Below are 13,654 nucleotides of genomic sequence, written 5' to 3' on the forward strand. Positions count from 1 at the left end.
ATTATGTGTGTCTGACCCTTTTCACATCTCCATAGCATCTCACATGCCTCAATTCATCTCCTACTTCTCCTCTCTATGACCAGAAGTCTTGCCTATACCTCCTGCCTAGCTATTGGCTGTTCAGCTTTTTATTACACCAATCGCAGAAATACCTTTTCACAGTGTACAAATATTCTATATTTCTCCTTTTTTGTTTAATTTAAAAGGAAGATTTCAACTTTAACATAGTAAAATTATATACAACAAAAACAATTAAGTAAAAATTAGTTACAACATGCAATCCATTTGTATTTGGCAAATATAGAGAAAATACTATTTATCTTATCTTTGTGAGTCTAATGTTTTGTATCTAATTATCCTTTTTATCATAACTAAGGAAAACTTGAAGTCTAATTATTTAATCTTTAACTCCATCAAAGACCTCAGAAGGGTGTAATGTTACCTAATGACAGGACATCTGGCTGCCTGGACAGTCACCCAAAGATCTTCTGTAATGTTGGGGCATTCAACTTTGGACTATAGGCCTAGTAATCTGAAAGACATTTCTGAGAAGCAGGAAATTTTGAAGAACAGTCCTACCTTGTTTTGGCAAAGTTTGGCAGTCACTTTCTTTTGTGTCCTGCTGGTCCAGTTTGGACAGTATACTGGAAGCAATTGAAGCAAGAGCAGTTTCTTTGCCCAAATGGCTAGCTTTTGCCATAAAGAAAGTAAATTCCATATGGAGATTCTTTGATGTTCTTCATCTTCTTTGAAGTAAACTGGTGCTGCCAGGAGCAGATGTGTCTCATTGTCAAGAAAATCCTTATATTACTAAAACATTTTAAGTGCCATATTCTGTAGGTCTTTGAAATGTTTGAAAACCATCTATCTATCTAAATATATCTATTTATGATCTTGAAAACATACCTAACATCACTATAAGCTTGATTATTATATATGACTACTAATTTGTATTTCTTAATCATATATTACATTTTAAATGAGCTGCATAAACACAATACCCTAAACAAGTAGAAACATACATATAGTATAACAAAATTAACTTTAAATTTATATCAATAAACCAAAATCCATACCAGTGTAAAATATTTTGAGATTAATAGTTATTTTTTGGATTAAAGCAGAATCAGTAATCTACCCTCTTATTTCATCATTTTTATATTATATCCCCCCTTTTTTCCTTTAAAAAGAGATCTTTGAATTTAACTCCTTTGTTTAGCTTTTTTTTCTTATGAACCAATAACAATTTGTACCCAACCCCCCTTAAATGATAATAAACATTCATAACCCATTTTTTGAAAAGGTGGGTATCATTCTCTAGACTACTTCCAGTTGTTTGTGGACACTGGCATCTTTGGGGGGAAACTTGAGAAAAATCAGGATAATTGCTAGGTCTTGGCTGGAGTAGTTGTGGGACTGGATCATCTCAGCCAGCAGCCTTGAAGCTGTTTTGGATGCAGAATCCTGAGGAGACTGTAACAGAGGCATTATGAGATACTGGATCACCTGGGCCATCCATTTTTATTGGTATTTGGTCCCCTTGTTTTGAAAATACATAAACTTTTAAAGGTAACATATATTGCAAATATAGAATATGTGGTGTACACAAGTCAGTTAAAGATTTTTTTTTGTTTTATGTCTGAACAAGTAAAATATATGTTATGTGTTTTAAGTATTTTATTTTATTTTTAAGTATTTTAAGTTTATTTCTTGCCAGGCAGTGGTGGTGCACGCCTTTAATCCCAGCACTCAGGAGGCAGAGGCAGGCAGATCTCTGTGAGTTCAAGGCCAGCCTGGGCTACAGAGTGAGATCCAGGATAGGCTCCAAAGCTACACAGAGAAGCCCTGTCTCAAAAAACAATCAAACAAACAAAAAACCCAAGAAAAGTTTATTTCTTTATGTCTCCAGTCAGGATTTTCAGGGGGTCTTCTTTGATCAAACCTGATCATCTTTAACCTGGAATGAATCCACAGCCTCTCATTTCCTGTCCATTTATGAAATAAAAGCATAATCTTTCCCCCAAAGCAACACACTTTTTGACTTCCATTTTGAAGTCACGATATTTTTTAAAATATATAGGTTGGTTTAATCTAGCAGCTTTCATAATACAGTGTTTTTCAGCAGCCAAAAAAAAAATTAAAGGCAACACAATAACATACCGGATCCAGACTCTCTGTGCATTTTTCATCTTTATGTGACTTTTTTCTTTTATATTACTTTATTCCCTTTTAAGGACTTTATTATTTTAAAACTAAGCCTTTTTTAATGATTCTTTATTCCTTTTTTCTTTTCTCTCTCAAGCCTATGTATATTTTTAAACACACTGTAACCCATTTAGAGGTTTTTGTTTTTTTTTTTCCAATCTGGATCTGTCTTTACTGAGTATCTGTATTGTTTTTTGATCGCATGAGATGAATCTTAAATTGCTATATTAGTAGCCAGCATGGTTCTGTTTAGCATATGGCATTGTCAGTTGCCCCCCCAACCTCCCACCCCACCCCACCCCCGGTCCCTGCGAGCTTAGCTTCATGGCAGAGGTATCGGCTAACACTGAACCAAGGAATCCAACTTTTAAAGGAGCTGTGCCTCTGTTTGTTGTTAGTATCGACCTGCCTGAGAAAAGGTGGTTACCAAGAATCCACATTTGACTCTGTTTTTGTGTTTGGAACCTCTCCCTCTTTTTTAAGCATTCTCAGGGTTTATGTGGATTTATGTTGCTGGACATTTGGGCACCATTTGTAGGCTGAGTTTCTCTGTGTCTCAGCAGTCGCTCCCAAATAACCACATGGAAACTTATTAATTAATGAGTTTTAATTTAATTAATAGCTTATAAATGCTTGGCTGATAGCTGAGGCTTATTATTAACTAGCTCTTGCAATTTAAAGTAACCCATTTATATTAATAAAATTTTGCCACATGGCATTACCTCTCTTTCATCTTGCACCTTCTGTTTCCTCTGTGTGTGGCTGGTGACCCTCTGACTCTGTCCTTCTTTCCAGTGTCCTTAGTCTGGTTCTCGCACTTAACCTTATCCTGTTCAGGTATTGGCCAGTCAGTTTCTTTATTAAACCAACCACAGTGACATATATTCACACAGTATAAAGAAATATTCCACACTATCTCATCTTCAACTCCATCAGAGACCCAAGAAGGATATAATATTAACTGAGTAAACAGGAAGTGCAGTGCAAACAACTTCCAAAACTATAGAAATGATAGAAACAGCTGGCTGCCTGGACAGTCATCCAATGTTCCTCTGCAATGTTGGGGGCATCCATCTTCAGCCTAGAGTTGGATACATCAAGCCCCTCATTTTTTTTTTAATTTGAGATCCAGGAAAACAGCCAATTTAAAGAATCTCGGTATTTATGAGTTAGTGTTCAACGCTTAGCTACTTACTCAGCTGAGATGACTTAGTGAACCCCTATAAGTCTCATTTCCTGCATTTGTACAAGAAGATAAAGATCCTTGCAATGATTATCAAAGGATTGAGCAATGCTCCCAAAATACTTAAAAGATACCTGGGACAGATGTCCTCGCTATGTATAAGCCATCACTCTACACTCACAGTGACAGTAGCACTGTGTAGTGAAAAGTGGCTTCATGTTAAGGGCAGAACTTTTCTAAAGAAGAGTGCAGGGCCAGTGAGACGACTCTGTGGGTAAAGGTGCCTGCCTGCCGCCAAGCCTAAAGGCCTAAGTTTGACCTCGAGAGTCACAGGGTGGAAGGAGAGAAACAATTCCTTCAAAGTGGCTCTGACTTCCACTTCACAATATGATACACATGTACCCGCACACAAAATAAAATGTAATTTATAAAAAGAATTGAAAGGAGAGGCAAGAAGAAAAATCCTTACCATTTCCTAATAAGTGGGAAATTTAGGTGACTGAACTCCGTGGGTCATAAAACTCCATTTCCTGCTAACAAATCGGGTTTAAAAGCCCTACTGACTGAATTCCAGTTGGATTCAGTTTAACAGTTTGTATGAGACAGAAGGCTTCAGAGGATCTAGCCCTTCCTGCTTTCTATTGCATTTGGTGTTGTGTTTAGCTCAGAATACAGCTTATACAAAGGCAACCACAAACCACAAGCTCCCCTCTTTCTCAGAAATAAAACCTTACTAACTTCACGTGTCTTGGAGGCTAGGAAACTCATGGCTGTGTCATCCTCTCAGCCAAAAGAATCCCTAAAAAATGTTGCTTAGGAAGCTTTAGGTTGGGACATTCACTTCAGAGTTCTTTAGAACATTTCCCTTTTCCTCAGAAGCTATCTATTGGTTTCAGCTACTTGGAGGCAAAGACATGCCTCAAGTAACATTGAATGTTGACACTGGGGTCTCCAGTTTCTTCCTCTTGAATAGATATTATATTTCTTTTTAAATGAAAGACTGAGTTCAGCTGGTTTGTCAGGCACAGCCAGATGTGTGTATCCCTGTGCAATGTGTTGTCTGCTGAGAAGGACAGTGACCTGACTGCAATAATTCAAAGCAGGGTTTTAAATGAATAAATAAGAATAAGCCTCTGGGATTAGTCCCAATTGAAAAGTTCAGCGCAACCAGGGAAGGTTGTATTGCTGCAGGGGATTAACGAATGGCTGGCTGTGGAGAACAGTATTCATGATCCAGCCACATTCCGAGTGATGGACAGCCTCAGCCTGGTGCCACCCACCCATCTTTCCTCTGACACACAGATTCAGAGCAAGGATCATAAAAGCACGCTTTTGCCCACTTTTCCTTTTCAGGAACCCTCTGCCTGATTGTTATGTGAATCCTTTGATTCATACCTACCAAGTCACAGAAAAGGCCTGGCTTTAAAATTGCTGCAGTCTGGGGGAAGAAGATGAAGTGAGACTTTCTCTTTTTCCACAGATCAGCCTGAGAGTGAGAAAACAGGGGAAGCCCTCTGGGTCGTGAAAGACTAGAGCAAGGATCACCCTGTGATCAAGGCATAGAATATGTCAACAAAAAGAAACCTGTTTGTGTGGGGCTTTACTGTCTGCCAGCCTATTATTGACACCCTATTATTTGATCCTTACAACAAAGGATCTGTGTCCCCATTTCACAAACAAGGAAACCAAAGCCTAAAGAAGTTGCCTGATTTATGCAAGGCCACATTGATGAAAGTATAAAAATCTGATTTCAGGTTTGGTGCTTTTGTTGATTATAGTCCTGCTGAGTGCTAATTTATGGAGATTATATAGAAAATTTCTAAATACCTATGTGTTAATCAGCTTTTCATTACTATAACAAAAGACCTGAGGCAATCAACTTAAAAAGAGGAAAAGCTCATTTGGGCTTACAGTTTTGAAGGCTCCAGTCCACAATCATTTGGCCTTATATTTGGAGGCAGTGTGTGGTAGTGGGAGCACATGGCAGAATCGTGTTCATGGAACAAGAGATTGATGTTTCACAGCCCCTTCAAGGGTACAATCCCCAATGACATAAAACCTCCTTCCTTGGACTCCACCTTCAAATGCGTCTCCACTTCACAGAACACCCATGATCTGGAAGGCCCAAGTATATACATGCAAATAGATTCTCAGACTTTTGACCATTTTCATTTTATTAATTTTTATGCATTATATAAAATCTATCAGTTCTTTTTTATTTTATACATGGCTTGAAAGTGATCATGTGTTTTTCCCCTTCTTGACAAATGCATTGAATCTTGCAAGGGGAAGATAGTACACAGAAAGAAAGAAGCATATGCTTATAGAAAATAATATTGATTACTATTAATCTTGAATTATGACTTAGGAGAAGTTCAATGCCAAATAGAAGGTACCAAAAGATGGATGCTTATAGTGTCGAAATACATGAGAATGAGATGTTCCAACCCCATTTTCTATTCTATCTAAAATATACAAAGGAACAATGAGTAAGGATTAAAAAGTTATTTGAGATGTTTAACTTAATTTCTTGCCTGATATTCTGCCTTATATTTCTGAGAAAACGTAGAAAGTAACTTCCGTTCATATCTGTTTTCATGAACCTGGCTGAAGGCATGGACTGAGTGTAAGCCTCTACCCTTTCTAGCCTTATACTTTTTCTACATGAATATAGCTCCATGCAATGGTGTGAGAGCTTTTAGGCAGTATTAAAAATGAAAGTTGAGCCGGGCGGTGGTGGTGCACGCCTTTAATCCTAGCACTCGGGAGGCAGAGGCAGGCGGATCTCTGTGAGTTCGAGGCCAGCCTGGACTACCAAGTGAGTCCCAGGAAAGGCAAAGGCACAAAGCTACACAGAGAAACCCTGTCTCGAAAAACCAAAAAAAAAAAAAAAAAAAAAAATGAAAGTTGAAAAGGGTCTGAAGATCTATATCCCCTTGGTAAATTTCTTATTGTCATTACAACCTTTTAGTTGGTGGGTAAGAGTTGATCCCTTGAAGGTACCCACCATAGTACCTCTCAATAATATAGAGTGGAGTGGCCGGTAAATTTGTGAGACTAACAGTTCTCTTTCATCATAAATTTTTGGTAGCTAGACTTGTGACATTACACCTCTATCCATTGCTCAGCTGTGCTTTAACAGTCCCCTCTGAGCTCTTTGAACGCTAGTTCAATCACTCCATTTGGATTGTACCACCAAGGCAACAAAGCCACCCCGGGCTGAGCACAATACACGAAGCTTGCCGTGGAGACAGTAAAAGATAGTGAGCTGGCCTTCTTTTCTTCCTGCTTTCTCAGAGGTGGCCAGCTTGAAGCACTGTGGGAGCAGGGCCACTGCCCACTCATAGCTCTTTTGGCAATGTATACATGATCCCAGCCAATTTTCAGTGCTTTGGGAGACCACTGGAGTCTGGTGCTTGAGGCCTCAGGTAAAGGTAGGTAGCTTCAGGGTGTGTTTGTTTGCTTGCTGCCTGCTATCAAGGACAGAAAGCTGATCTTTCACCCATACCGTGTCATTGGGATGGAAACTCAACATTCCAGTTTAGAGTTAGAACAGAGGTTAATGTTTGCACAAAGGATCTTCCTTCCCCCTGAAGTGTGTTCCTATTCCTGTTCTGTTCTTTCCTCCTCTGTTTACATTCCAGGTCCTTGTGTTTCTTGACATATGAACATTTTGAAATCCAATTCCATACATAATGAAGCATATACATTTTAAGTATTTATATTTGATACATGTTTACTACACATATGCACACCTTGTCGTGAACACACAGATCAGAGTATGGGGCATCTCTGTGCTCCTCTTGATCAGAACAAAACAGTACAGCCACTATTTTGAACAGTTTGGGTTATTTTGAACACCGTAAGAATATAACCATAGAGGGTGTGGTGGCACTTTAGGAGGCAGGGGCAGTTGGTCAGATCTCTGTGAGTTTGAGGCTATCATGGTCCACATAGTGAGTTCCAGACTAGCCAAGATTTCCTAGTCTTAAAAAGACCCTGTTTCAAAACAAAACAAAGGAATATAATCATAGAATATATATACTATGTTTGAATTCTTCCACCCAGGATTATGCTGTGATTCAAACACTTTTTTTTTGTTTTTTTGTTTTGTTTTGTTTTGTTTTGTTTTTTTTGAGACAGGGTTCCTCTGTGTAGCTTTGGAGCCTGTTCTGGAACTCACTCTATAGACCAGGCTGACTTGGAACTCACAGAGATCGGCCTCTGCCTCCCGAGTGCTGGGATCAAAGGTGTGTGCCACCACCACCCAGCTTTCAAACACTTTTTTGAGTAAAGAATGGCATTGTGTAAGTTATGTATTCATTCATTTGTGGGTATCTGGGTGGTTTTTTACTTGGGATTATTACAAATAGTAAGTCAGGAATATTCTTATGTCTTTTAGTAGAACTCAGCATTCATCTCCCTTGGATTTTCAGTATATAAAAGGGTGGGATGGCTTCTTAGCACACATATTCTTTTTTGATACTGACAGCTTTTCCTAAGTTGATGTACCAGTAGACAGTCCGAAGCTCCTGTGTTTTCCGAGTAGTTTTCTTTTGCCGAGTGAGGCCAGTGAATGTGGGCTGTTGAGATATGTGCTACCTATCTCAGCTTACACTCAGAAACATTATGTATTTACACTTCCCATTTATTTGGTATAGACTGAGAGACAGAAATTTGCCTTGTCAGGAGCCCAAAGGCTTGCCAGTGAAAAATGCCACAAAAATGAAAAAGAAACCATTCATTCATTTTTAAAAATCCAATACTAATCACAATAAAGTTTACTGAAGAGATGTCTAGTTTTATGGTGTACAAGTGAGTATGAATTTCAATTGTACACACATAATATTTCATTCATAGAGTGGAACCAGAAGTGCTATTTGACTGGGGCTTGGTCCCTCGGATCCTTCCTCTCTCACAATTCATTTGCAACAGTTTGAATTGCATTTTATGACTTCGATTTTCTCTAATTTGTTCTTGATTGCTTTGAGAGGAAGCAATAACTCAATATATTAAACTCTGCTTAGAATCTTCAGCACTGAGCATTTTAATTCTGTCAAGCGTGTGTTAGCAGAAGGTTGAAAGAGATGGAACCACAGGGTTCCAGTTTATGAGGTTACATAATGGTTCATTCAAGTAACTTACCTGTGTAGGCTGGAGGGCAGTATAACTAAGAATAGCATTCCCGGTATTAGAAAAGGAACTCTCAAAGAGGTGCCCAGGATCAATCTAGAAAAGCCTGTTAGGCTAGATTTCCAAATAACAGTCTTCACTTCCCTTTTGGACAGACTTACATTATTTCATTCATTCATTTCATTCATTCCTTATCATCCATTCACACAAGGACTCAAGAAACACTGAAAGTTTGTGGCAGGCCATGCTCTTGATAGTGGGCATACAGCCCAGAACAAATCTGGTTTTGCTTATAAAGAACTTATACTTTTAGATGGGGAAGAGGCAGGAAAACATACACATAGGAATAGAGATTACAGCAAGATGGAAGTAGAGACAGCGAGATCATGTGATACTCCCAAAGGAAATAGAACAGGGCAAGAGGCCTGGAAATGCAGGCAGCATACAGGAAGTCCTAGTGCTTTTTTTTTTTCTTTTGAGAACACTAGAGAGAACAGCCAGCGGCACTTGTGTAATGGTGGGAAGGACCTGAGCAGTGTGGATGTCCACTAGAGAAGGTTACTAAGAGGGTTAGGGAAGCATCTAGATGGGCTGCTGGGCAAGGAGGTCTCTGGGGTTGGAAGTTTAGAGGAGTGGTCAGCAGGAGAGCAGAGTCATCAGAGAAGCCATGGGCCATTGGAATGGCCTTATCCTTTTTCAAGAGAATATACAAAATCCAAGCATTCTGAGTAAAAAAGCAATGAGTCTGTAGCCACAAGTTTTCTCCTGTCCCACCCGGTCCCCTTGGTCCTGTAGCCGCTTATAAAGTAATCACTCAGAAGCTTATATTAATTATAACTGCTTGGCCATTAGCTCAGGCTTATTACTGACTAGCTTACACTTAAATTAACCCATAATTCTTTTTTTTTTTTAGGTTTTTCGAGACAGGGTTTCTCTGTGCAGCTTTGCGCCTTTCCTGGATCTCGCTCTTTAGACCAGGCTGGCCTCGAACTCACAAAGATCCGCCTGCCTCTGCCTCCCAAGTGCTGGGATTAAAGGCGTGCACCACCACCGCCCGGCCATAATTCTTAATCTATGTTTCACCATGTTTTCTGGTCTGCTGGCATGTTGTTGTTCCTTTGGTGGCAACTGGCATCTCTTTCCCTCTTCCTTTCTTCTTCCTCCCTCTCCAGTTGGAATGTACCGCCTAAACTTATTGGCCAAATAGCTTCATTTATCAACCAATCAGAGCAATACATATTAACAGCTTACAGAAAGACATCCCACAGTAATGAGTCAAATTTTCAAAAATTATTATCTTGAAAATTGGGTAAAGTGGACTGTAAAGGCATGAAATGAAAACAAGTTGAGACCTTTGAGACCTCTAACTGGTATGTTCAGGCAAAAAACAAATGGCATAAATGTTTTATTTTGTGGAATTATCACAATAACTGCACTTTAATAATAACATTAATACCTGGACATCAGACATGTGTAAACAATGACTGGCTTATTACCAATAATTAGTAATCTCCTACAGATATTTTAAAATAAATTCTATGACAAGAGTCTTTCATTACCTATTTTTTTTTTTTTTTTTTTTTGGTTTTTCGAGACAGGGTTTCTCTGTGTAGCTTTGCGACTCTCCTAGAACTCACTTGGTAGCCCAGGCTGGCCTCGAACTCAGAGAGATCCGCCTGGCTCTGCCTCCCAAGAGTGCTGGGATTAAAGGCGTGCGCCACCACCGCCCGGATCATTACCTATTTTTATGAACATGTTTCTCTCTCTGCTGTTTTAAGTTAATGTACTATTCTTTGCAGCCGTCCACAACTGACACACGTGAACCTTGGTCACTTTTGACTCCTCCCTCTTCATCTTCTGAGTACAAAAGGATCTCCCATATACATCTCCTGCTATTCCGAGCTTTTAGAGCATCCTTCTGTCTCAGAGTTAATCATCAAATTCTTCCACAGTCCATGTGAAATTCATCAAGCAGCAGCATATCAGTTTTTATATTGAGACTTTGATTTATATTGGTTCAGGCCTTTGTTCTTACACATTACTGGCAATTGGGCCTTTTTGGTTTGTTTTATTTTATTTATTTATTTTTTTTACAGCCGGCCCTTTCTAACAATATCAATAACTAATTTATAACATACAACTTACGGATCAGTATCTAATTTATAAAACTGCAATAAGGAGAAAGTGGGACTTTGGAGTGCTGAAGTGACTGGAGCAATAGACACTGAAAAACACTGGTTTGCTCCACCTGCCGTTTTTTGCCTTCACTTCATCTTTGAAACATCTGGCAGATCCTAAAGCATGGCTCTCATTATGTCATTCTTCTTGTCAGAATCTGAGCAGCACCCTACTGCCTGGCATGTTAAATATAGATACTTCTACCAGGCACTCACATCTCCATTCTCTGACTCCATCTTTTCCCCATTATTCTTCTCCAGATACTTACTTTATCATAGTCAAGCTCACTATGCTGTAGTCATCTGCTCCTTCTATATAAAGTGTCATCCATTAAAATCCTACCCGTCCTTCAAATCCTGTCTCATACATGCCTTTACACTGCCACTAAAATGCAAATGATTTCTTTGAGTCCTGAAACATCATTGCAGATAGAGGCAGCAGTGAGCATGCTAAGGGCTTATACCCACAGAGGCTGGGTTCTCTGAGGATTTTACTTAACATCTGGTTTTCCCTGAAAATTGGGGTCAATAATAACACCTACCCCATGAGGCTGTTGTGAGGATTTAATGGGTTATGGCATCATGTAAATAAGTTCTATAACAGATAGGAATTATTTACCATTATTTGATCTTCAGGACCTGTATTTAGTAGACACTTCAAATAAAACAGGAGACTTAAATAGCCGTGCAGTGCTGAATGTCATGGATCTCTGTATCTTACTAATTTTCTGAAAAAAATTACTATCAAAGTGGCCACATTTGTATCTAAAAGTCACCCCAACCCTACCAAAACTAAACTCAACCTCCGCCCCAATGTTCCTTTCCTATCTATTGGATATTACCATCTAAATTACCCATTTCTTTGAACACCTAAATTTAATCTATTGGCCAGTCTTAGTGATGGAACCCCAGATCGTACCGAGTCCACCCACTTCTTCCCATCACTCCTGCTACAACCTAGTACAGTACTGTGCTCTCGGCAGCAGCTCTCTAATCTACCTTTTGGCTGCTACTCTTGCCTCTTACTCTTTCAGCTCATTTTCTATGTAGGCAGACTAGTGTTTAAAGCATAAACCAAGCTTAGTGTGATGCAGTCTGCCCTGAGTCCTACTTCCTTGGGGGCTGAGATAGATCACTGGAGCTCAGGAGTTTGAGATTAGCCTGAGCAAAAACAGAGTGAGACTCCATCTCAATAATACTATACAAATAAAGGTCAAACCTATTGGTCCCCTGCCTAACACTCCTCAGTAGCTCCCATGAGCTACTCAGTCCTTTGCCCTCTCAGGTCACTGTTCCCATCATGCTTCTCCCCCGCCCCCCTCCCCGCCCGCCCCCAGTTCCTCCCCAGACCAGTGGATGCCTTGGCCCTTAGCGTTAGTTGGAACACTCAACCCCCAGCAGTCCACATGACTTGTCATTTACAACTTAACTCTGCCTAATTGCCCCTAAACTTTCCTCAGTAGTGCTCTACCACACCGTCCTACTTTTACTCCCCACCCCCGCAAAAAGTTTGCCACCCAAAGTCTCCTATTTTGTCATTCCAATCCCACCCAGTAGAAAACTCAATGTCTTCTGGTACACAGTAAGTAGGTATGCTGGGCTACGAGACTTGACTGAATAAATGAACAAATACAAACCCGCTTTTAATGAGATACAAAGTTCTGTATTAATTACATAAGCTCAAAACTGTTATTCTTTATGTGTCTATTTTTCCTTTCATTCAATCCTCCATACTGAGTGACCATTAGCGGCAGAAACAGGACAGCTAAAAAAGTCAGCAAGCGTCTTCCTCCCATCAGCCTTAAGTTTGCTATTCTCTCCCTCGCCCCTCGCAAGACTCTGCCTTAGTGTAAATGACCGTCCTCGCCGGCCTCTTCCCTGTAGGTTCTAATCACCCTTAGATTAGATTGGTCTTATTCTCCAGACCGCAGCCGGAGGACAGTTCGGCTGCTCCCAGCTGCTCCCGTACCCTTCTCCCGTACCGTTCCTTGAGAACGCCTGGGAGTTTTCATTGTTATCAAGAAAGACCAGAACTTGCTCTTGTCCACCACCAGGCTAACACTTCTGGTTCCCGTCTGCCACCTAGCTGGGTAGCAGGGGCTTCCCGCTTCCCGGACAGTTTTACAACGCGCCGCTGTTGCCTCCTTTAGATCTCGGAAGCCTGTGCCCCTTCCCTCTGGAAGGCCACCCAGCCTAGGCCATGCTCCATCATAAAGCCCCACATCGCCAAGGGCCCGTCTTTCTGAGCTCACACTTGCTTCACAAACAGACTTCTGAGTGCCGCGGCCTTAATAACCTGCCTTCCCGCGAGCCCGCGCCCAGCGACTATTTGCGGAAGGAACGAACGGACGCGGCCACCAACCACGGCTCGCCCTTCCCCCGCCGCTGCGCCGCAGCCATGACGCCTTAAGCTGGCGCCGCGAGGACGGGCGTGTCAGGGCGCCTGCGCGGCGGGGCGCGCATGCGCAGAGGCGCGAGCCTGCTGACAGATTCTCGAAGGCGGCGGCGGCGGCGGCGGCCTTGGGCCGCGGGGAATGGGAGTCTCAGGGCCCTGACTGAGCACCGCCCCCGCCTCCCCTGCCGAGACATGGCTCAGGAGAAGATGGAGCTGGACCTGGAGCTGCCCGCGGGCACGGGCGCGAGCCCGGCGGAGGGCGGTGGCCCGGGCGGTGGGGGCCTCCGGAGGTCTAACAGCGCCCCCCTGATCCACGGCCTCAGCGACTCCTCGCCGGTTTTCCAGGCCGAGGCGCCCAGCGCCAGGCGGAACAGCACGACGTTCCCCAGCCGCCACGGCCTGCTGCTCCCGGCCTCGCCGGTCCGCATGCACAGCAGCCGCTTGCACCAGATCAAACAGGAGGAGGGCATGGACCTGATCAACCGAGAGACGGTCCACGAGCGCGAGGTGCAGACCGCAATGCAGATAAGCCACTCCTGGGAGGAAAGTTTCAGCCTGAGT

General features: G+C 41.7%; 2 protein-coding genes across 2 annotated transcripts in view; both read left to right on the forward strand.

The window, feature by feature from the left end:
- Nucleotides 1-13,654, forward strand: part of Pip5k1b (phosphatidylinositol-4-phosphate 5-kinase type 1 beta) — a 277,351-nt gene that overhangs the window by 66,675 nt on the left and 197,022 nt on the right. The gene's annotated exons all lie outside the window — the stretch shown is intronic.
- The window catches only part of Pabir1 (PP2A Aalpha (PPP2R1A) and B55A (PPP2R2A) interacting phosphatase regulator 1), a 2,506-nt gene continuing 2,010 nt past the window's right edge, over nucleotides 13,159-13,654 (forward strand). The window contains exon 1 of the mRNA XM_052762419.1: nucleotides 13,159-13,654. This exon is cut by the window's right edge and continues 2,010 nt beyond it. Within this exon, the coding sequence (XP_052618379.1) occupies nucleotides 13,160-13,654 (495 nt within the window). The 5' untranslated portion in view covers nucleotide 13,159.

This window comes from Peromyscus californicus, unplaced genomic scaffold (assembly GCF_007827085.1).
Source record: "Peromyscus californicus insignis strain IS unplaced genomic scaffold, ASM782708v3 Scaffold_4__1_contigs__length_199733344, whole genome shotgun sequence".
Lineage (NCBI taxonomy): Eukaryota > Metazoa > Chordata > Mammalia > Rodentia > Cricetidae > Peromyscus > Peromyscus californicus.